General features: G+C 40.9%; 1 protein-coding gene across 4 annotated transcripts in view; it reads left to right on the top strand.

The window, feature by feature from the left end:
• HECW2 (HECT, C2 and WW domain containing E3 ubiquitin protein ligase 2) overlaps window positions 1–24,572 on the top strand; it is a 369,888-nt gene that overhangs the window by 314,586 nt on the left and 30,730 nt on the right. For all 4 annotated transcript variants that reach the window (XM_043577368.1, XM_043577366.1, XM_043577367.1 and 1 more), the window contains 4 exons: window positions 9,632–9,752; window positions 11,211–11,324; window positions 21,765–21,917; window positions 23,691–23,789. In XM_043577368.1, coding sequence (XP_043433303.1) covers window positions 9,632–9,752; window positions 11,211–11,324; window positions 21,765–21,917; window positions 23,691–23,789 — 487 coding nt within the window. The remainder of the gene's footprint in view (window positions 1–9,631; window positions 9,753–11,210; window positions 11,325–21,764; window positions 21,918–23,690; window positions 23,790–24,572) is intronic.

Genomic DNA, 24,572 nt, shown 5'->3' with positions numbered 1-24,572 from the left:
GAAAGAGAAATTAGTTCAAAGGATATGTGGGAGATCTAGACACGAGGACTTTGAGTCTCCACCACCGAGACTACTAGGCAGATGGCAAACTATTGGCCAAGGAAAGGAAAAAGATTAGACTGCAAGGGAGAGGTTAGATGAGTTTAGTTTTGGACATGGTTTGTTGAGGAATTTCTGAGCCATCCAACTAGAGATACCAAAGATGTCTGGAAAAGATAATCGTGGAGCTCAAGAGAGGTTGGTGGCCAGGCATATACATATGCTGGTGGCAGTTGAAGCCCAAGGCAAATTAGAGGAACTAAGGAGGACAAGCTCATGGAAAGAAGAGAAACCAGAGGATGGTAACATTGAGGAACTCCAGTATTTAAGGGATGGGCTGAGGATGGAGGAGCAAATGAAGGAAAGAGAGCCAATGGATTTTGGAAGAGAATTAGGAAAGTCTTTTCAGGAAAGCCAGGCTTCAAGGAATAGAGAGTGTGGCCAAATCCTCAAAGCATTCAAGAAGGATAAGGCCTGAGAAGAGGCCATTGGATTTGAAAGTCATGAAGTTATAAATGTCCTTCGCCAGAGCAATTTCTATGACATGAGAGGTTATAAACTCTACTGTGGCCAGTTGCAGAATGATATAGGATGTAAAGGAGAAACTAAGAGTATAGAATATTCTTTCATGAAGTAGGTGGGTAAGAAAAAAGGAAAATAGGACAGTACTTAGAAGGAGAAGATGGGTTAAGGAAGAGGTTTTAGGATGGAGAAGTTGAGCATGTGTGTGTGCAGAGGTCAGAAGATGTGGGTGGAAGGAAACTAGTTTGTTGGAGCAGCGATCATACAAGAGACCCATGGGAAGGCAGGATGCCGGAGACAAAAGTGAAGGCCAACTTTGGAACAAAGTAGGGTCACCTATTTTGATGATCCAGGATGAGAAGAAATAAGTATCTGACACTTCAAGTAAGTTTAAAGGTGTAGGGGAACAATCGATGGAATGTATAGCTGGCCTCAATCATTACTGTGTGTGACTTTGGACAGTTTACTTCCTTCCCTGAACTTGACTTTATTTTTCTATAAAATGGGAATAATAGCAAACACCTCCCATGGTTACTTGGAGGAGAACACCTTGTCTGGTGCCTGCAACATAACAATTATCTGATAACTGTTAATTTATCCCCTTTTGCTTTCTTTCTGGAAATCTGATCCTGAGAAGTGTAGTTTTTCCATGTTTAAACCATTAATAACTGGGAAATATGAATTCATTTCTCCCTGATTTGCACAGCTGGCTGCCTAGGTATTTAATTGTTCTGACTGGTCTTTATCTTAGCTAGGAATTATGATGGAGTTTAAATGGGTCGTCCCTTTACCTGATGCTTTGTGGTTAAAGAAATGAAGGTGTGGGGCGTCTGGGTGGCTCAGTGGGTTAAGCATCCGACTCCTGATTTAGGCTCAGGTCATGATGTCACCGTTGTGAGATGGAGTCCTGCATCGGGCTGCACTACACTGACAGTGCCTGCTTGGGATTCTCTCTCCGCCCCTCCCCCGCTCATGTGCACACTCTCCTTAACACACACGCACTCTGTCTTTCTCTCTCTCTCTCAAAAATAAACAAACATTTATAAATGAAAAAGAAAAGAAAAGAAAGGAAAAGAAAAAAGAAAGGAAAGGAAAGGAAAGAAAAGAAAAAAGAGAAGAAAAGAAAAGAAAAGAAAAGAAAAGAAAAGAAAAGAAAAGAAAAGAAAAGAAAAGAAAAGAAAAAAAAAGCTGTATGGATTATTGCTCATTCCAGTCAAGGCTCTCCTTCCCAAGGGCTTTTCTTCAGCCCATCCTCCCCAGGAAAAAGGTGGATCAACAGATTCCGTCCCTTCCCGATCCCTGCAGAGGCATGTGCTCTTGGAGACTGGCCGGGCATTCTTTGAGACCGTATGAACATTCTGAATGGTGACTGACTTCGCTCCTTTTCATTTAGCGTCACAAATGTACACGAGTCATCCATGGTGGCGGTAAGGATACATTCTGGAAGCACAGTTTGAGTCAAACGATTTCCAAAGATACGGAACCCAAATATATCTAAATTGCTAGCAGTGTGTGTGGTGGTTTTAATTTTCAGGGAGAATCATGTCCACATTTTTGGCCTACTCAGTTTCAGGGGGCTTCATTTGATCTTGAAATTGGGATGAACTGCCTGGTATCAGTGGACATTACTGTAACTAATTCCACATGATATTGCAAGGCCAAGACTAGCTAGCCTCATTTACCCTGTGGAGGAATCTTCTGACTTTTTGAGTAAAATAGCCTCTCCTTCTACCACTTTCCTGAAGTTTTTTTGTGAAACACATTTCAAACAGATTTTTTTTAAGCGGTCTCTTCGTCCTTCTTGTGACTAGAATTTCATCTCTTTTAGTATGAGGATAATATTCTGAAAATTATGACAATAATAAATTTGAATGATCTTTCAGAACGCCTCGGGATCTGGTAAACTTTCCACACTTTTCCTCATTTTGAGCATATTTACATGTCTTTTCAAGTGCAGAAGAGAGAGGGGCTTCGGAAACTTTGACTCGCTGCTTTTTGCAGCTGTTAGAGTGCTCACCTACAATTTGTCAAAATTTCGGAATGTGAAGGTTTGTTTTTCTAGGACCGTTATAATGCCAGTCCCGACCTTAGCTATGCCAGAAGGAAAAAATCTTTCCAAACACCATATAGTTCATTATCCCAAATATGGGACCCAGAAGTTTATTTAAGGACCTTTTGTAACTCTACATTTCTAGGAATTTAAATTCAATAGCACCTAATCTATCTAATATTATTGAAGATGTGCTCACTTATGTGAATTTTCCACGTAACCAAAGTTATGATTAAGTGTCAGAGAATTTGTTTAACCCACCATTTGCTGAAACTCTTTCATAAATACTTTGTATTTCTTTCTGCTTCCCCATATCCAGTACATTGAGGATATTTCGTGGTTCAGGGGCATCATCGTACAGAGCTGTTATTACTTGACTAAAACCGGACTATCTGGAAGCTAGGCCAGGTCACACTCAACACAAACAGACCAGAGAGCTCTGAAGAGCCACGGTGGTTCTTTGCTGAAGGTTGTCTTGAAGGCATGGCTTTGAGAGGGAGTTATTCCCCGCCTCCCCGCCCCCCCCCCCCGCCCCCGCTGCACTAGGACCCTCTTTTCCTCTCTCTCTCCCTCCAGAGTCTTAGCATCTTGGCTGCTATTTATCTCCTGCTCTTTTCTCTTTCTTTCTCTCCTTTCCTCCCTTCTTTCCACTCTTCCTCCATCTTGCCCACAGCCTGAAGTAGCTTTATGCCTTTGAACTCTGTGGGCTCCAGGCACTGACCCCGCTGTGCGGTAAAAAAATCTGCATATGACTTTGACTTCCCCCAGAACTTAACTACTAATAGCCTACTGTTTCCAGGAAGTCTTACCCATAACATACAGTCAATTAACACGTAGTTTATATGCTGTATGTATTATGTCCTACATTCTTATGCTAAAGTAAGCTAGAAAAAAGAAAATGTTATTAAGAAAATCATAAGGAAGAGAAAATACTACAGTTCTGTACTGTATTTATTGAAAAAAAATCCACATATAAGTGGATCCAGTTATAAATCTGTGTTGTTCAGGGGTCAACTGTACTTGTTTTTAGAAAGTATTCTTTCTCTTTGCTCAGTCCTACAAAGATGTACTAGGAACCAAACACTACAGACAAAGGATGGTCCTTGGATGGGTGGAGACAGAGGAGTTGTGATTCCAGAGACTGAAGGAAAGCCAAATATGGTCTCTGTCACAATATATGGGTGTTTTTATGTTTGTTCTATTGTTATTAGTCTCTCCTGTCCCCAACCCCTAATGCTGTAAGAGAATACCTGTTACTGGCATTCCCTACAGCTTTGCCTTTTCATAAATTTCTTCTGGAGTACATGGGTGGCTCAGTCAGTTAAGCATCCAACTTCGGCTCAGGTCATGATCTTGAGCCCCACATCGGGCTCCGTGCTGACAATGCAGAATCTGCTTAGGATTCTCTCTTCCCTCTCTCTCTCTCTGCCCCGCTCCCATTTGCGCTCTCTCTCTCTCAAAATAAATGAATAAATTTTTAAATAAATAAATAAATAAATAGCTTCTGATTTTCAAGGATTAAAAAATCAGCTTATCAGGTTGGTTTTTAAAAATAGTGTGTAAATACAAAGCACCAGCAAACTCAAAACAGTGATCTAGGGCCTTTTATTGCTCTTAAAGAGTAAAGCAAAAATGCAAGGACTTCAGTGCTTCTGCTTTGTGGCAGCCATTTGGAGATGTTTTTTCACGTTAATTGTCATTGTTGAGCCATGTTCCAGACGGTGGAGTTTTCCAGAAATTATTGTAACGCTTGATGGTTTGTTCTCATTCACTAACAAGGAATTGTAAAATGATGATGATAATGATAATAATAATAATAATAATAAATTTTTTAAAAAGCCATAGAGACTTTTTTTAGAAAGTGAGCCAGGAAAGAAATGGACTATTGATCCATCCCAGTACACTAACCCAGAGCCAAGCTTGATTAGACCAAGCCCCATCCCATCCAGTGCATGGTGAGTGCTAGTCATCAAAGCAATCTGGGATCCTGTCACACCTGGAATCCAAAAGACCCAGACTTCCTAGCGGTTTGATGCCAAAATACTAATGCTATCACCTGAAGTATTTTGTCAGGTAGAATTCTTTAGTTTGTACATGATTAAGCAATTTTGTAATGATAAATGGAAATAGTATCATACTTTATAGAAGTACTTTAGGTCTGCCTAGCAATGATAAAGAAAAAAAAACTAATATCTGTTACTGAATTTTTTTCCTGCAAATAATTAACATAATGCTGCCTATCCATGAAGTCAGTCATGTATTTGATCAGTTCCTAAATGCAACATTGTTTTTTTTGTATCCGATTTTATTTTTTAAGACCATAAAGACCATAAAGTTACTCTCTATCGGAGTATTGTATCCTAGAACTTTACTGGCAGTTATGGTTCCCATACAATTCTATTAACTCAGTCTTCCAAGATCATTTTTTATTTCTAAAGTGGAAGTAACATCGTTCCTGCCCTGGAATTTCTTGGCAGTGACACCTGACTTGCATTAAGAACTTGACAAGGGCCAGGAGCATAATTTATTGTAATTTTTAAACCATGAAGTAATGTATAAATGATTTTTTTTTCATAATAGAACTATTAAGCAAAAGAATTTTTGCATTTAACAATTTCTGTCTCCAGGGTCTCTGTAATTGAATCTCTTTACCTGAGCGTAAGTGGAGTCAGAGCTAATTTTTATTAAGTGTCCATATTGATATTGATGGAATGCATTATGGCATTTCCCACATCCTTTTAAACGTCTCAAATTATACAGCAATAATATGTGTGCTTTTATTTTAAGTAACCAACTTTAGAATCATGTTTCTTTTGAGTCCTGAAAGATTTTTATTCAGTCTTTTGTTTTTCTTTTTCCTCTTCCCTATTAATGATTGTGTTCTTGAAAGCTGATTCATGACGGCTGCTTTCTGAGCTGTCTGGGTTTACTAGCTTACAGTTTCTCAGACTGCAGCACCAACAGCCTTCTGATGCCATCCCTGAATGGCCCTGTGCTACACTGCCCTGTCCCCCAGCCATGCAAGAGAGCAGCCTTAAGCTGGTGGAGATCATGTTCCTTCATGTTGCAAACGGTGCCTTTCAGATACACAGGAAGCACTGCCTCTGTGTTGGTCTCTGGATGTTGCCCAGATGTTTCATTGGTTACATTTGACCTTCCTGTAGGGGATAATGGGTCTCAACCTTGGCTACACAATTGGAGTCTGCATAAAACACTTATGCCTGGGTCCTGCCGCACAGATTCTGATGTAATGTGCCTTGGGTGTGGCCTGAACATTGGGATTTTTTTAAGCTTCTTGAGTGATTCCAACATGCAGTCAGGATTGAGAAGCACTGCTGAGGAGCCTCACCTGTATCCTTGAGCTTTTAAGGTCAAGTTTATTTGTTTCCTTTATGACACAGTTCTTAGCTCTCTGGCTAAAAGATTCATAAACATGCCAACGGACCTCTGGACAAATCATTGATCGATAGCCAATTCTATTAAATATTCACTCTTGGGGCGCCTGGGTGGCTCAGTCGGTTGAGCGTCCGACTTCGGCTCAGGTCGTGATCTCGCTGTCTGTGAGTTCAAGCCCGGCGTCGGGCTCTGTGCTGACAGCGCGGAGCCTGGAGCCTGTTTCGGATTCTATGTCTCTCTCTCTCTCTCTGACCCTCCCCCATTCATGCTCTGTCTCTCTCTGTCTCAAAAATAAATAAACGTTAAAAAAAATTTTTTTTTTAATCCATTTTTGGGATGCCTGGCTGGCTAAGTCGGTGGAGCATGTGACTCTTGTTCTCAGAGTTGTAGGTAGGAGTCCCATGTTGGGTATAGAGATTACTTAAGAATAAAATATTTTTTAAAAATCCATTCTTAACACCCTAACACATTTCCCCATGTCTTTAGTATTTGCTTCTATGCAGATAATATCAGGAACAGCTAACACCTACACAAAGGAACCTCAGAAAGTGCCTTATGTACACGAACTCATTTAATGCACGGGTGTGGGCCTGGTCTCCCGCTGGAACTCCAGTACTGCGTTTTCAAGTGCCTATGGAGGATACCCACCCTGAACAGCTCTCGTCTCCAGCACAACATGTATAAAGCTTCATGTGCCTCTGTCTACTAGCATTTTCCACACTTCTTTTAGCGTCAGATGGACCTGGCTCAAATCCCAAACCTACCATTCACTGGCATATGACTTCAGTTTCCTTAGTTACAAAGTGGTGATGATGGTGATAATAATAATGTCTGCTTCATAAATCTGTGTTTCCCAAGATCCTCTCTGTAAAGTGTGTGGTTTCTAATGCATAGCAGGCACTTAACAAACGACAGTTACTCTTATTGTTTAAAAACTTGACCGTGTTACCATCAGAGCTTCCTATTTTTCTTCCTTACTATCTGTTGGCAATTCTTATTTTACACTGTAAACGTTTCAGTGAGTCACCACACTGCCCTCAGGCCTCCATGGCTGCAGTGACTCCTAACTGGGTCCCCTCCCTTTGGGTTCCTCCCCTCCTTCCCACCCTGAATCCACTCAACACATTCTGAAAACCGTTGCTGAAAAACCACCATGTGTTGGGGTGCCTGGCTGCCTCAGTCAGTTAAGCATCCAACTCTTGACTTTGGCTCAGGTCACGACCTCATCGTTCGTGAGATTGAGCCCCACGTGGGTCTCTGCGCTGACAGCACTGAGCCTGCTTGGGATTCTCTCTCTCCCCCTCTCTCTCTTCCCCTCCCCCACTCGCTCATAATAAGTACATAAACATTAAAAAGAAAAAAATACACCATGTGTTATGTTCCTCCCTAGCTCAGAAATCTCTGAAGTCCTCCCACTGCTCACTGCATCCTGCCCAAACCCCTCAGCTAGGTTTTTAAAAATTTCCTCACATAATTTGGCTCCAACTATCTGATTAAATGTCCCAGTTACTCTGCACACTCCCCTGTGCTCTGAGTTAGTAGGGTCTCCTCGATCATCTTTTTTTTTTTTTTTCAACGTTTATTTTTGGGACAGAGAGAGACAGAGCATGAACGGGGGAGGGGCAGAGAGAGAGGGAGACACACAGAATCGGAAACAGGCTCCAGGCTCTGAGCCATCAGCCCAGAGCCCGACGCGGGGCTCGAACTCCCGGACCGCGAGATCGTGACCTGGCTGAAGTCGGACGCTTAACTGACTGCGCCACCCAGGCGCCCTCCTCGATCATCTTTCAAACATGCATGTGGGGCTTCTCCCAGCTCTCGCTGCCCTGCCCCAGCGTAAGATATAGATTCTCTTGTGTTTACGAGGCCTGGCTCCAATAAAGCCTCCTTTTGGTGATCTTTTCCATCTTGATCTCTGCTTACCCTCCTTTACTATCACTTTTCTGTAACACTGATCCCAAATGCAAATACTGGGGGGAGCCAGGCAATCAAGATCATTAAACGGCTGTAGCACAGTCTTCATTTAATGGAGCAGCTGGCCACCTTGGCCTGAAGGAAAATGCAGGCCAGTTGTTGAAAGAGTTCCCCAATAATTTTCAAGAGAAAAGCTGTTTTATTCTGTTTTTTTTTTTTTACTTGAAATCTCCTAATATTTAAATGTTGGTAGTTAAGTTAAATCTTTAAAAACAATTATATGCCAAGCAAAATAGATCATTAGGGCTGAGTACAGCCCCAAGGCTATAGTTTTGTCTCCTATGCTTTATAGTTTGTTGACCACATGGTGTAGGACTTAATTATTTATCTAACTGATGTGTTTTATTTCTGTCTTCCTAACCAAAATATCTACTTCAGCAACCCCACCTTCCTCATCTGTACATATGTTGCTGAACTTAACATAGTATTAGCAATGGATAGTAATCACTTAGTTGACTCATTAAAGAATTATTTAATGAGTTTGTATGGCATGTCATTGCACAAGACTCCACAATTTTTGTTTTCTGGTTCCTTTCGTTGTGTTGTGAAATAGTTCATGGAAATGTTCAGCATTTTTTGTCATGGCTCTGTGTCTGATTCCCATATTTATCATCAATTTTGTGTCCCAGCTTGTTGGTTAGTCACTCTGTGGCACAAAGCTAGATTTTTGTATGAAAAGACGAACACGCTGTGTTACTCTTATATTTTATTAATGAGACTTACCATTGGATGACATATGAAACATCTTTATTTTTCTTAATGTTTATTTATTTATTTTGAGAGAGAGAGAGAGGGAGGGAGGGATTGAGCCCACGCATGGGGGAGGGGCAGAGAGAGAGAGGGAGAGAGAAAATCCCAGGCATGCTCTGATAGCACAGAGCCTGACACGGGGCTCAGTCTCACGAACTGTGAGATTATGACCTGAGCTGAAATCCAGGCGGATGCTTAACCAACTGAGCCACTGAGGCACCCGGATGTGGATGATCATAGCACTTGGCACATATTAGGAGTGTAACAAATAGCATTATTATTTATTCTTTGCTTTGCCAGGAAACATGGTGACTCTGCAGTTATGTCTGAATTCTGTGTTTATATCAAGATTATTTTACCCTGCAGTATAAAATGTATGTTAATTATAAGTCTAAAGTAATTTTCGGTTATAGTGCCTATCTAGAAGACATTTTGTACATTTTTCATAGGGCAAGTCTGGAAACTCGCTGTTCTTGCTTTATATACCACATACTTTCACATTGTAACTTCCTGTATAATTGCCATGATATCATCTCAGCAGCAAGCAGATATTCCACCCTGAACAGTTACCATCAGACATGAGTAACTCTGCTTGACTCATATTAGTTTGGACTGAAAAGGGAAACATATTTGACACACACATGGTCACACATTGTAACTATGCAAACAGAATTGTTATTCTCAACCAAAATGCCGCATAGAAATATCTTAAGACTTTACTTCAGCTCTGTTAGAGCCTCCAGCTTGAAGAGGTGAGAAGCAAAGCCACTGAAAGAATTGCCTCCTTTCACTTGTTGACTGTGTTCTCATCCTCCTGGCAGTGTTTTTACATGGTGATGTGATACATCAATCAGGACATTGCACAAACCGGGACCCTTCTCTTTTTATGGTTTGCTCTAGGTACTCAGCGTGCCAATGCCCGGGCTCCTGCCCCTTACAAGCGAGACTTTGAAGCCAAACTAAGGAACTTTTACAGGAAGTTAGAGACTAAAGGATATGGACAAGGCCCAGGGAAATTAAAGTAAGTCAAAGTGATACAAACCACAGGCTTGGGTGATGGTGAAGGGATGGGATGCAGTTGGGAATGTAGGAAATTGATTGTGATTTCAGATGACCAGTCTTTGTTTTAGTCAGTGTAATCATTTTGGTAATGATGTGTGAATTATAGGATCATCGAAAACAAAGTTCTGGAATTAAACACCATTCTGCTTAAGGTTTTAAAACAAACACCACGTTCCATGTAAAAATATAGGCAAAATAAAAAGCTGATTTATTTCTCCTGAAAAGTACCTCTTTGTTTTTGCTTACAGTACATTTGACAGCCGTAAGGCTGTCACAGTGTCCTGTATCAGTCTCCTGACCTGACTGTAGGAACACTGCTCAGCTTTGTTTTGTTCTGTGAAATAAATGTCACTTGTCCAATGAAATATGTCATGAATGTTGTTTCTGCCTTTCTTTACCCACCTTTAAATGAGGAAATTAAACATCATCACGCTGTTTGGCCTAGAATTATTTTCATTCCCTACTTATCCGTACTGCCTTCATCCTCTCCTCCACTGCTGCCCCGCGTACCCACTAGAGATCACTGTGCCACCTGAGAGAGGGCAGAGGAGGAAGGGTCTCCACTGCCACACCCGTGATGCTGGGTGCCTGGGAGGAGATGCAGGAGCCACCCCCCAGCTCCCCAGCTCACTGCCTCACAGAGAGGGCTCCCTCCAGTATATTCACAGGTCCTACTTTCTCACCCTCAAAGTACATCAGCTTGAGATTCCCCTTTCTCACGCTTCACTTAAGAAGGGCTTGAGCTCAGGCTTCCCTGCATTCAGCCTATTATTTCCCTTTCTAGGACTATCTGTACTAACTGCAAACTGATACCTTCAGGATGACTTTTATTATCATCATCACAAGTAGACTGTCGGCTATGAGTATCGTTCATTTGTATCTGTCACTCGGGGAACCTCAGATTCGCTTAATTTGAGAATTAAATTAAGCATAGTCATAAATGTGTCTTCTTTGGAGAACGTGGAGGGTTTTGTTTTGTTTTTTGTTTTTTTTCCTTCTGGTTCTGATAAGTCTTTCCCTGCATACTTCGTAATTGAATTCCTTGTCTAGGTACATTCTCACTGAAAACATGTCCTCATAGGGCTGTCCTTTCTTTATTAACAAAAGCTTTGGGTCTGTGTTGTTTTACAATCATCTTCCTTCTGGGGTAAATTGATTTGGCCACTCAGAAAGGACTCATGAGCCGTTTTCATATGTTGTAGGTGGAGTGCTCCACTTAGGTAACCATTTGCTTGTGTATTTTGACTTCTACTGTTAAGAGCAAAAGCCAAATGTGTATTATTGCAGACGACAATGTAGTAAGTCACCGCAATTTTCACCTAATTATGGCAAGTGGGAATTGAATCAAAAGTGTCCGGTTCTAGAAAGATAAGGATTAGGAAATAATCTGTTTTTCAAATTGTCTCTTTATGGACAGGTTAATTATCAGAAGAGATCACTTACTGGAAGATGCTTTTAATCAAATTATGGGCTACTCCAGAAAAGACTTACAGAGAAATAAGCTGTACGTCACATTTGTCGGGGAGGAAGGGTGAGTAGAACAGAGAAGTGGTGTGTGGAACACAGACTGCGGCTGCACAGTGGATGCTTCACCACGTGGTTGCTGTGGTTGCCTGAAACAGGAAACCCTTCTGGCAGGAAATGCCATTCTCATACACTTAAACCTCTGGGCTTTTTTTTTTTTTTCCCTAAGGCTTCCTCTGGTTTTTAAATCATTTGACATAGAAATTCTTGGGTAAACGCTAGTAACTATAGATCATGTTGAGAGCAGAAGCTCGTTTGGTTTCTTCTCTGTGCCTATCTCTTTCTTAAAGGGACAAAGTGGGGCTGCGAGGGACAAGACAGGAATTCTGCTATCTGTGAGCATGTAATCTGCACTGGGGTGGAAGGAGTACACGCTTCACCTGTTCAAGAAGCTCAGTTTCAGAGTCACGAATTAGAATCCTGCTCTTCTACCTGGAAGCTTCTGAAGCAGTAACTCCGGGGCCTTGGTTTTTATTTCTCTGTCGCCGGTTTTCCTCTTTTTGGGGGGGACAGTAACACCTACCAAAATAACCACCTGCCATAAACAAATGTCTCCGGCCTTCTATGACTCTTCCGTGAGTGTGCTTGTGGAGATTAGGGTTAAGAAACAAAGGAGCAAGACTCCTACGCACTGTTTGTTGCGTCCACATAGACATAACAGCTGTTCTGTAACACTTCAGAAGGTGACAGCTCTCGTCTTGTCCAGACCCCTTCCTCCTTCCTCATTTCAGGTCTGCGTTTCAAGTCGCAGCACCTTCTTTGTCACCCAGCCATCACGAGGGCCAATTTAAAAAGTACCACACGATAGCCTGAACTCTGGTTGTTTTCTTGACTCTGTTGATTTGGATCATTTTAAAGCTACTCTTCTCAGTCCTGCCCAGGAAATAAAGTGTGCTAGATTATAGACTCATAGTAGTAATACCCAACCATTCAATATATGCAGCCATTCAATATATGGTTAATTTGGAGGCTCCAAAGTGTACAATAACTTGCACATGCTGATGGAACTAGGTAACAGCAAAATCAGGATTCAAAACTGGGCTTTTCATCCATGACTCTTGGACCAGCACTGGGATAGAAGCAAAACTCCTGAACTCTGCTCTATCAGAATTTTTTTCTACCTGTGGATCTTTTCCCTCTTACAGCTGACTGATAACCACTAGTCTCATCACATATGCTGTTTATAGTCCCAGCTGTAACTACATGGAAGGAAAATATTGTATGGGAAAACAAGACTAAGTGACAGAATTTGGGCAGAAGCTTGCCCGTGACTTGTTTTCATTGCTGAAGTGCATTAAGAGACTTCTAGCTTCTGTTGGCTTAAGATGCAGGTGCACAGTTGAAAATGAAGGCAAATGTTTTAAGCCTAATCATAGGTGTGCATGGCATTCCAAATATTTCCTTACATAACTAGTCTCGTTTGGGTGAGAATACTTTTCCTCCCCCAGGAGTCCAGCTGCCTTCCTTCTTTGTTTGCACAGTTTGTTGAGATCTCAGAGATGTAGGGAAGAGTCTTTGGAGGCCCTGGTACTGAAGTTTGAATAGAGCGGATGCTTATCCTACTTGATCATCCTCAGGTAGTTGTCCTATGATCTGGACTGATGACATCTGTTCCTAGGAGGAGGCCCAGGCTGAGTGTGGTTTGATACCTTTGTATCCGGTTGCCACTAATGTCCAAATGTTTCCTGTTTCCATCACCTGTCTCCTTCCTGTAACCCCAGAGGGGAAACAAGAGGTAGGGCATTTTGAAGTGTGACCTCAGCCATCAGGAACAATCTTAATCAAGCCCCTTCTGTGTATGGCTTATCGAAGCTGGAATAATATGGCCAGGTAACTTCTGGTCTCATGTCTTTATTCATGTCAACATCATACACATAGGTTATTAGATATATATATATACTTCATTTTGCTGTTAAAGCATTGAGAATACATACCCTGTTTTAAAAGATTAAAATAGCACTCTTGCTGAAAAAATAGAAACCTCAAAAACAACATATAATTAAGAAGTTATTTTAGACTTTGCCACCTTTACAGACACATTGATTTAACCGCATTAAAATTGAAGATCATAACATTCCTTTCTGGATTATAATCAATATTCAAAGTGAAAATCTACCTAAATTTTTCTATTGAAGTGTAAGTGTAGAGGTGAAAGTTTTCCATCTCTCTCTCTCCATCAATTTTAACGCTCTCAAAATGTGTCATGTCTAGCCCCAGTAATAGGTATTTAAAAACATATACACCCAGTGGCTAGTTTTGGTTTCTAATATTATTCTTCAATAAAAGGAACAAGATTCCTTGGAGAAATGACTGATTCTAGGGCTGGTCGGAAGTATACAAGATGGAGCTTAAAGTAGCTTGTAGTGCAAAAAGTAAAAAAGTGCTCAAAACATCCACAATGGTAGGAGTATGTCAAAGAGACTCCAGAACCAACTGAAAGATCACCCAGTGGCCCAAGCTGGAATAATTTGAGCAACAAAACCGAGTAGGATTAGATTATAACCCAAACTATAAAGTAAATATCTGTACTGATGTAAATACATGATTGAATAAGTAAATAAATAAATGACGAATAGACAAATCTGTGCAGAAGATTTCCAAATAATTCAACATAATTCCTCACTCCTTAATTGTGGGTTGCACATAATGACATTCTTCCAGTAGTATAATATGGGAAGTGGGAAAAAGAAGTAAGTCCAGAGTGGAGAAGCCTGGCAAACACATAGCCCAATGATCAAGGTTAAAATCAACAGTGATATATCATGTTAATAGTATATACCCTTCACATGATGTGATGAAAATGGCTCTTATCTCCACAATCTTTGGTCCCCCAAACCCATAATGTGAGTCTATCCATGAGAAAAACCTCAGATAAATCCAAATTGAGGGACGTTGTATAAGATACCTTACCAGTACTCCTTTAAACTATTAAGGTCATCAGGGGTACCTGGGTGGTTCAGTCGGTTAAGCGTCTGACTTCGGCTCAGGTCATGATCTCACAGCTTGTGAGTTCGAGCCCCACATCAGGTTCTGTGCTGATAGCTTAGAGCCTGGAGCCTGCTTTGGATTCTGTATCCCTCTCTCTCTCTCTCTGCCCCTACCCCACTAGCACTCTCTCTTTCTCTCAAAAATAAATAAACGTAAAAAAATTAAATAAAAAACTGTTAAGGTCATCAAAAACAAGGAAAGTCTAAGAAACTGGCACAGCCAAGAGGAACCTAAGGAAACATGACAATTAAACATTAATATAGCATTTTGGATGAGATCCTGGTACAGAAAAGGGACATTAGGTAAAAACTAAGGAAATCTGAATACAGTATGGATTTTAGCTAATAATAATGTCTCAGTATCTGTTAATTAATCATAAATAATGTGAGGTGTTCATAAGAGGGAAACTGGGTATACAAGAATTCTCCGTATTATCGTTGCAACTTTTCTATAAGTAAAAAAACTATTCTAAGACAAAATATTTGCTAAATGAAAGCATATAGTCAGGATTTGGGAGATTTAGGAAATGTTTCCCTAAACAACTTTTCTTATTTCCCTATTGTCTGATGAGAGAGTGCCACCAGGGTGGTTTTGGGTATATGTATACTTCCTTCTGCACTTAAGGTCAGTAGAATAACATGTATATAGAAATGGTTAATTCTGTGGAAAGTCCAAATTATTAAGGGTAATGGTGGGGAGAGACAGGGAGAGAGAGGGGGAGAGAGAATTGTAAGCAGGCTCTGAGTTGTCAGCGAAGAGCCGGACTCAGGGTTCAATCTCACCACCTGTGAGATCCTGACTTGAGCTGAAATTAAGAGTCAGCCGCTTAACCGATGGAGCCACCGAGGTGCCTCAAAAGGGATTTATTTTTAAGAAAACTGCATCTGCTTGCACTCCAAAAAAAGTATGAATGAACAGATTCACAGACCTCAGCTCTGCTTTGAGCTCTTTGCATAAGTCTGAAGTACATATATATTATTCTGAAATGGAACAGCTGAATCAAGAGAAATTATGAGAAAATTTATAGTCAGAAATAGGATAACTACAAATTCCATGTAAGGTAAAATTAATCTCAGAATATTGGTGAAAACCTATGTTCATTTTTAAAAATACAAAAATAGTCCCAGAGCCTGTGAATGCAAGTGTGTTAGTTGACAAGTAATTATTATTTCTCGCTAAAATAATGTTATGGTTGGCTTTTTACAAAAAGTAGACAGTTTCTAAGCAAACCACTGTGATTTAATTTGGTTAGAACTGGAGGTTTTGTTCTAGTCATTACATTTTCCACCCAAGTTAATTTGGTTATCTGTCCCTGCAAAAAAGGGTAGGAAGTCAGCAGTGGCAGAATGGCTGGAAACTGAGTCATCTTGACAGAATGTGGTGGGAAATTGCATGCATGTGGTTGCCTCTTTCTGTTGGGCTTCTGTCTGCCTAGAAGTTGCTTCTTTAGGAAGGAGGCCAGTAGAGCACTGCATATTCTCCAGCATATTATTTTCTTCTCAGTTAAAAGCCCTAGCAACTAAAGCTTACGTGGTGTCAAAAGTTAGCTAGGCAGACTGTTGTATTCTGATAAGGTGTCCGGGGCCATTAACTTCTTAGTATCCTGAACAGTAAGGCAATAATGGCCTGGATAAAGAAAGAATGTTTATACTGTGATTGCCTCGCCTCTTTTTCCCCCCCATGGCCAGATCTTTAAAAGGCACCTTTCTTTAAGGAAGAATGTGTTCATTATATGTGAGGTGCCATCTATTGACATCAATCATCTGTCTTGCAAAACCACGCTTAGACTAGGGAGGGGCCGTGTGCAAACAGTTGTAGTTCAGGGGTTTAAGAACAGATGAGCTCCTTCTGTGCTGTTTCTCCTGAGGCAGGCAGATGAACATAACTAAGGAAGATGAGATCGGAAACGGTTTTCCTGCATCTCTGCTTATAAAATAACCAGAGGCTCTTACATATGACTGGTCTAATCCTTGCTAGAACTTGTCTGGAGTCCTGAGCTTGACTATTTATTCCTCAGGAGTCAGTCTATAAAGATGCAAGTTAAACTTCATGGTGCTGCTTGTTTTTCTCCAAAAAGAGACATTTGCAGGGTGACCCCAATAATCCAAGCCCTGCTGAAGGGTACTTCTGCATAGGCTTGGGCTTGGTATCACCAGGCAGAATTTTGTTTGTCACACTAATTGCTTGCAAAATTCTTTACTCACCCAGCAGGCCTCCTTAAGTAGCTCAAGAACTAATGCCTTGCTGCTATAAATACCCGAGGGTGAATCAGAAGGTGAGTAGGAAGGCCATGTTTGCCTGAACCAACTATTAAGAGAGCAAAGCTTTTCTGCCTTCCAGAAAACTTATAGGAAACAGTGGTGTGACTTCCTACTGCCACCATCCGCCTTCATTCAGTAGTCTACTTACGTGGTAATACTTTGTTTTTGGTAATTTTTAGTTGGAAACAAAGGACAGGAGAATAAAATTACAAAATTAATTATTTTAACAAGTATTGAATACCGCTGACAACTTGGGTGCTGTTGGCCCAACAACGAGATGGTGTTTAAAATGCTTCCTCAGCACTTCATGGGCTCAAAACTACACTGCCAGCCCAAAGACATCTGTGCATATTCCGAAATGCCCTCAGATGCAGCTGTTGTATGGCTACCCACCCGTTGTCTGGAGTTTCTGTACTTCCGTGCCAAGCCTTTAGCTGTGGAACCAACCTAACTGGCAAAACAGGAATGTAACAAACGATCCCTGTGATATGAGTCATATTAACTATTTATATGGAAGAGGTTGGTAAGACATTGCAGGAAGCACATGCACGAGATGCCCTGCTAGGACACGTCTTACTGAATTAGGTAGACGTGTATCATTTGTAATCTACAGCCTGGTCTCAGATATGCATTCTAAGCTTTGGATGATAATCAAATCAAATGTTTAAAACTGTCTTGGCTTTAGAGTGGCTCCATCAGTGCTGCTAGAGTTAAAACACACACACACACACACGCACACACACACACACACACACACGCACACACGCACGCACACACGCACGCACCAGCAGATAAAAACGTGACCAGTTAGAGAAGATCCATTTTCCTCCTAGAGGAACTATTATTAGCTTTGTTTTCTCTTGGGGGGGGGGGGGGGGAAGGAGTTTTACTTTTCACTTTAACACTTCAGGGAACACTCTCCTTATCTTTAGCCAGAATCAGCTCTAATCATAAACAAAAAACCAATCAGTGAGGTCCGCTTTTGTTGTTTTAAAAACTTTACCATATTAGAAGATATTAGATCTGGAAAGGGACAAGCACCAAGCTAAATATAGTTCAATTGAGTGATTTCTGACAATGTGTGCAAATCGAGTTGTCTTTTAGGGATTGGCATACCCTAATATCACTGAATGAATCTACCACCTGAAGGCAAACTTGTGCAAAATTATTCACTCTGCTAGATTGTCAAATAACAATGTAAATTATGTTGATTTTCTTTAGAGAGAGCATCAGAGAGCTCCACTCATGGATTCAACAACAGACATTGATCCCCTGTGGTAGATCAGGCTAAGGTACTTGGAATACAAAAATGGGAAAGAGACACGGTCCCCTTCTCTGTATGGTTACAGCCTAGATGTGCGGATAGGGGAGGCAAGCACATAAACAGGTTATTATAATACACTCTGGTAGGTGTGGTATTATGGAAACACTGAGAGTTGAAGCTCAAAGCTCTTTCTAACTGAATGCCACTGTTTAATTTTAAGCAGCTATAAGCCCATTTTTCTTAAACCAGTTGTCTCTTTGTAAGAAAACCTTCTTATAAAACTGGCTCACGTTTCAGTTGTCTGTGGCCCTTCATGTGCCTCGATTGTGTCTGAAAGGCCCTTCAGGTCAGGGACCACTGAAGACCACAGTCTCACACTTAGTAATTGTGACTATTCTTTTTTTTTTTTTTTAATTTTTTTTTTCAACGTTTACTTATTTTTGGGACAGAGAGAGATAGAGCATGAACGGGGGAGGGACAGAGAGAGAGGGAGACACAGAATCGGAAACAGGCTCCAGGCTCCAAGCCATCAGCCCAGAGCCTGACACGGGGCTCGAACTCCCGGACCGCGAGATCGTGACCTGGCTGAAGTCGGACGCTTAACCGACTGCGCCACCCAGGCGCCCCAGTAATTGTGACTATTCTTAAAGTTACATATACCCTAGGGTACTATAGTCATTATTTCCTTGAAGAGATCTTCACTAAAGATGAAGATTTATAGTAAGCCAGGTATTTTAATAAAGGAGCATTTTCCTCTTCCTTTCTTTGATCTTCCATTGGCCAAGTTTCTGTGAAGGCCAGATAGTAAATATTTTAGGCTTTGCAGGCCATACATTTCTTGTTGTACTTACTCAGTTCTGCCACTATAGTGGGAAAACAGCCACAGATAACATGTCAGCAAATATGCATGGCTGTGTTCCAATAAAACTTTATTTACAAAGCTAGAGGATGGGCCAGATTTGACCCTCAGGCCATAATTTGCTGACCCCTGCTTTTTTTTTTAAATTTTTTTTTTCAACGTTTATTTATTTTTTTGGGACAGAGAGAGACAGAGCATGAACGGGGGAAGGGCAGAGAGAGAGGGAGACACAGAATCAGAAACAGGCTCCAGGCTCTGAGCCATCAGCCCAGAGCCCGACGCGGGGCTCGAACTCACAGACCGCAAGATCGTGACCTGGCTGAAGTCGGACGCTTAACCGACTGCGCCACCCAGGCGCCCCATGCTGACCCCTGCTTTATAAGCAACATTTTTATTAGTCTTGATAACATTTAAAATGTACTGACCGGTAGGCTGTAAGGAGTAATGAGCATTAAATGTGGGGTCAGGAAACCTGTGCCAAGGCCTAGAGTTGCCCCTGCAGCTTTCATTTGATCCAAGTCAGTGATGTCCTTCAGCCTCAGTCTTCTCTTCAGTAAAATGAGGGGATGGACAAAATGACTTCTGAGATGCCTTTGATTGGCATTCTCTATTTCTGGAAAGACACAAGGATCTGATGATGAAATTCACCATCAATAGGAAATTTAAAGGGACATTTGCATCCACAAGGATCTGGGTAGACTGGAATGTGGACCATGTTTCACAAAGTGAAATTTAGTAGGAAGAAGTATAAAGTCTAGTACTTAGGTCCTAAAAAGATACAGCGACATGCAGACAGGAGGGGAGAGTCTTGGGATAAAGCAGCACAGGTGGAAGGTTTGAGCTGATGACTAGCACATTATGAATCAACAAAGTAAAGCGGCTGTCCCACGAGGAAAGATGGCTTTAAGCTGCATTAGCAAGAAGAGTGTCCAGGAAGAGAGGACAAGGGCTCTTTCTAAGCTCTGTGCTGACAAGACCACACCTGAAGTATTGTTATCAGTATTAGACACCACCCCTTAGGTCAGACTTTGACACCCTGGAGAGTGTCCAGAGCACAGGACCAGGGTGGCAAGGGAATTCCCAGCCCTTTCCTTCAGAGGAGATTGAAAGACGTGGCCATGTTCAAGAGTGGGGGAGGACACAGAGAGCCAGTGATACCCAAACGGCTACACTTAAGAGTTCCTATAGAAAATTACTTGTTGAAAGATTTTATATCTTTACATCTAGGTTAGTGCTCAAAATATAATAGGCACTCAAATATTTGTTGAAAAAAAGCCTAAGTATGTGAAGAGCATTCAAGTAGAAGAAGTATTCTACTTGTTCTCGGTGGCGTCAGAGGCCAGGAGTAGGACCGAGGGAGGAAGCCACAGGCAACTGCTGCGGTCTTAGCATGTGGAGAGGTAGTCCTCATCATTGTGCCTGGGAGGGAGCCCAGGTGCTGCTTTGGGAGTCCCCATGGTAATCTTAGCACAGTCTCACCAATGCTGGTGGTCACCTGGTAGCCACAATTATATTCAGCTGCCTCGAGACAGCTGCATCATGTCACCTTAAGGCCTCTTGGGTTCTGAGAGCGTGTGTTATGTTTGCATTTTTCTGCACACATAGGTTTCCTGTCTACACTCGTATTTCCCAAAGTGCAGTGAGGACCGGAGATGTATGAGATGACTTTAGCTATTACACAAACTGACATTTTTTAAATATTTACATATTTCTTTTAATGTGTATTAGAAAAAAATAAAGCTAGCACATCATAATTCCATAAATATTATGTAAGACATAATACAGGCTACATTAGAAAAGCAAGAAAATTTAAAGTTGATAATGAAACGTGGTAAGCACACTTAACAGGACCTATATATTCAGATACGGCAAAAGTTGACAAAGTAGTATGTGAATGGCTGAAGTACGTTCTAAGTAAATTCTATTAAACTCTCAACGAAGAGCTATAAAAGCCATTTTATTTTGCTTACAAGTATCCCATCTCTTTCTTCCACCTATAACAAGGTAATTTTTCTCTGTCACACAATCCCATCACTGGAAAAGACTCAGATGATTTTCCTTTTTCATTAAAAAAAAAAAATGCAGTAATGCCGATGGAGAAAATTCCAGAAGAGAAAAAAAGTCGAGTGAACAAAAGAAATCTTACAGAATCCCACCACCCAGCTTCCCGTTCCCCTCCAGCATTCCCTCCTTTCTTTGAACCCTTGTGTAAACTTGTCATCGTGGGATAGATGTGCTTTATATTTTTCATTTTAAATTTAGCGTATCAAATCACTCTATTACAAACTCCTCTTTGCTGCATTTTTTGCTCTCAGCATTCTTGGCCACTTGTCATTCCTCAAAGTTAACGCAATTGCTTCTCATGCGTCTCCTTCACCCTGATGTCTTTCTAAGTAAAATGGAATTTACACTGTAGTTCAGGTGCTAGAGTTTCAGCCTCTTCTCTGGATACCTTCGTTTAGGAAGCTTTAGACACCCTCATTTTACTTGTCTATAATTTTCCTTGGTGTTTTATAATTTAAAGTTTTCACTCGAACCCTGTCATTCCATTTTTTGGGCCTCTGATCTCCCTAGGGGGTCTTGTATCTGTACTCTCCTATCACCAGTTCAGGAAAGTCTCTTTCTTCTCCCATTTCAAAATGTTTCAGAAATCCATAAGGACTCCATGTCCCATGGTTGTAGGTAGCTGATACTCTCTGGTTTTACTCTGTTTAAGTATTTCCCAATGTACTCCCTTTCTCCATAACTCCATTCCAGACATTGAAAACATTTACTTTTTTATATGTGTGTATATATGCAACCAAATTATTGGCATATTGCCTATTTTATCCGTTATCTGATGTGTAGCTTTAGCCTTGGATATGCCTCATACAAATGCCCATTCCACTATTCTGGGTCAAGACATGGATAAGATTGGGACTCATGATCATTCATTTTATTCTGATAGTCCAGACATGCGGGCAATTAGACTTGTAATGACTGTTCTATAGACAGCTGAACTTTGTAGAAAATGTGCCCAATATATAGAAAAAAATAATAGTAACTGGTTATTCTTTCTGTGGAATTTTTCTAAAGGCTGGATTACAGTGGACCTTCCAGAGAGTTTTTCTTCCTCGTGTCCAGAGAACTCTTTAACCCATATTATGGCTTATTTGAATATTCAGCCAACGACACATACACAGTACAAATAAGTCCCATGTCTGCTTTTGTAGACAATCACCATGAATGGTAAGTACTTTTTCCTCAACACTTTTTTTCAGTTGATTTTCTGTGAGAGTATTTTTTATAGGAACCCCTATTTCTTTTAACACTTCTTTCCTTGGAGAAAATCATATTTTCAGTTTCATTTGACTCTTATTTTTGTTGTCAAATTTAAATATGCAGGCAGTCTCCAAGCTAGGGATAGATTATATTCCACACTTGATCGTAGCCAAAAGACCGAGAAGTAATATATTCCAAAAAACCAATTTTAAGTGAGTTGGGTAGAATTCAAAAGGTTTTTTTCCCATTGAAAGAAGGTTCCAGATGATGTTAGGTTCCCAGCAAAATCGCTAGATTCTGCTCTGCACCTTTGGGCATCTCTGAGCTGTGAGATGGGGTGGGAGAAGGTCCTGACCCAGAGGTCGGGCAGCTGCTAGAGCAGCCCTTGGGGAAGTGGCCAACACTGGGGGTGGGGCAGAGCAGCTGGGGTGCTGGCTGAGGGTAATGATGGCATTCTAGTAGGAGGGAGGGAGGGTGCGGTGCCCTGGAAGAACCGATAGTAGAAGAGAACCTGGCAGAAGGACACGGGCTCAGAGTCTCAGCAGTGGCACTTACCCTATTAGCTATTGAAATTTGTAGCCAGGGACTGCTCCTTTCCTATTTTTTCACATAAAATCATCAAGGAAAACTGGTATAGGATTCCCCTCTGGGGATTACTTTTTTTGAAAATCCTGAATTGCACTCTTTCCAAATGTCCTTACATACCTTTTTAATCCCTGTGTTTATACACTTTAAATACTCTATAACCCCTATTTGCTTGTTCCTCTTTATTTATAGTAACAACAACCAAAAAGAAGTAAGTAAGACTCATGGAAAAATTCTCTTTGAGTCATGAAGGTTAATATTGGTGGGTGGAGGGCATTAACTTTTAGGACTTATTCTTCAAATTAACTCCATTTAGTTACAATTTGGAGTCCTCTTAACTGTAGCTATTACAGTTATGCTACCTTAGGTGGAAATAAAGAAAACAAAGCTGCTGGACATTCATCTTAAAATGGCTGTCTAAAACTAAAATCACAGATGGACTGTATGGACTTCAGTGTGGATGTACACTTTTGGATCCCTTTCTGAAAGAGAAAATAAGTGTACATCTCAGCAAATCCAGTCATGACTGATGTATTTAGTAAAGTTTCCAAAGTGATTCAGAATAGGATTGAGCCTTGAAATTTTAGAGAACAGAATGTCCCATGAGGAAACTCCCCCAAAGGTCCACATGCATAATTCTTGGATCGTGACAATTACCATCCGGAGTGCAGTTTGAGAGAGACCAGGTATAGGAACTTTCTCACTTTGAGATTGGGCTTTTCCTCAAGAGGGGATTGCTAGTGGGTTTGTACTAGAGAAATTCTGCGAATATTCTTGCAAGCAAACTAGAAGGGGACAGCATTTTCCCCACCACCGCTGGTCTCAGTCTGTCATCTCTGAGAAATGGCTTGGGGAAATTTCACTGACCTGCATATGGGGAATTCGTGTTGACCATGTGGGGTGCTACATGGTAGACATTATTAACATGAGGTGAAGGAATTATTAACAGAGTGAAACAGATTTTTTTCAAGTAAATGTGAATATTTGCCTAATGAAGACACAGGCTACAATGCACACAAACTCTCACGGACCCAGTAAACGATCAGTCCTGGACAAACTTAGATGATTAGAGCTGAAAGGCTTTCTAGAAGTCAGATAGAACAATTTAGAAACTGCCTCATGATGTGTAAGCTGTCTTGTGCTTTTTCTTCACAGGTTCCGATTCAGTGGTAGGATTCTTGGTCTTGCGCTAATACACCAGTATTTGTTGGATGCTTTCTTCACGCGGCCCTTTTATAAAGCTCTTCTCAGAATGTAAGAGTATTTTTGTTGCTTGTGCAATTAATATGTAAGAATGTAATATTTCTTTTATTAAAAAAGGGCCTTTTGTCAGTGTCATGTATCTGCTTAGATGTCTGAAGCTAAAACAGTTTCAAATATGGTCACTGTGTTTTCCCCAACCCTATATTTCTGTCTTGCCCCTAAAGTCTTAGTTTTGCTTTGTTCTAGAAAATTTATTCTCATTTGTTGCAACACATGTTTCTTCAAAACAATTGTACTTCAAATACAGCTCTGGAATTCCTGTGGTATTAATGCCGATTATTAATAGAATAGTTGTGGGTTAGTCTTGGTGACTCACAGCCCCCTATCCTTTATGAGAAGCATTTTATATATTGCTTAATGCAGACTTGAACTGCTTACTCTTGGTCCAAGTTTTCATTCTCCTTTTGTTTTGTTTTTGTCTTATTTTTTGTTTGTTTGCTGGAGGTGGGCAGTCCCTTATTTTTCTTGAGACTTCCCTATATGCAAGATAGTAATTTATTATGGCAGATGAGAATTTAGCATTCACAGAACTTTTTCTTCATTGTTGCCACAATGAAAGATTGCAATTATTGTAAAATGTAGAGCAAACAGTTTCTGTCCTGTAATCAGTAGTCATTTACAAGGCTAAACAGGAGAAGGCAACTGTCTGGTGGGGTAGTAGCTCAAACTTGCAAGGAGAAAGCACAGAATGATTGCTGGGTTCTGTCCAGCTTATTCCCTGACAGGCCTTGTGCCTGCTTTCTGTAAAATGGAAGCCTAGACTTCAAATGAAAA

This window comes from Prionailurus bengalensis, chromosome C1, assembly GCF_016509475.1.
Source record: "Prionailurus bengalensis isolate Pbe53 chromosome C1, Fcat_Pben_1.1_paternal_pri, whole genome shotgun sequence".
Classification (NCBI taxonomy): Eukaryota; Metazoa; Chordata; class Mammalia; order Carnivora; family Felidae; genus Prionailurus; species Prionailurus bengalensis.
This window is presented reverse-complemented; position numbering and strand designations above follow the sequence as displayed.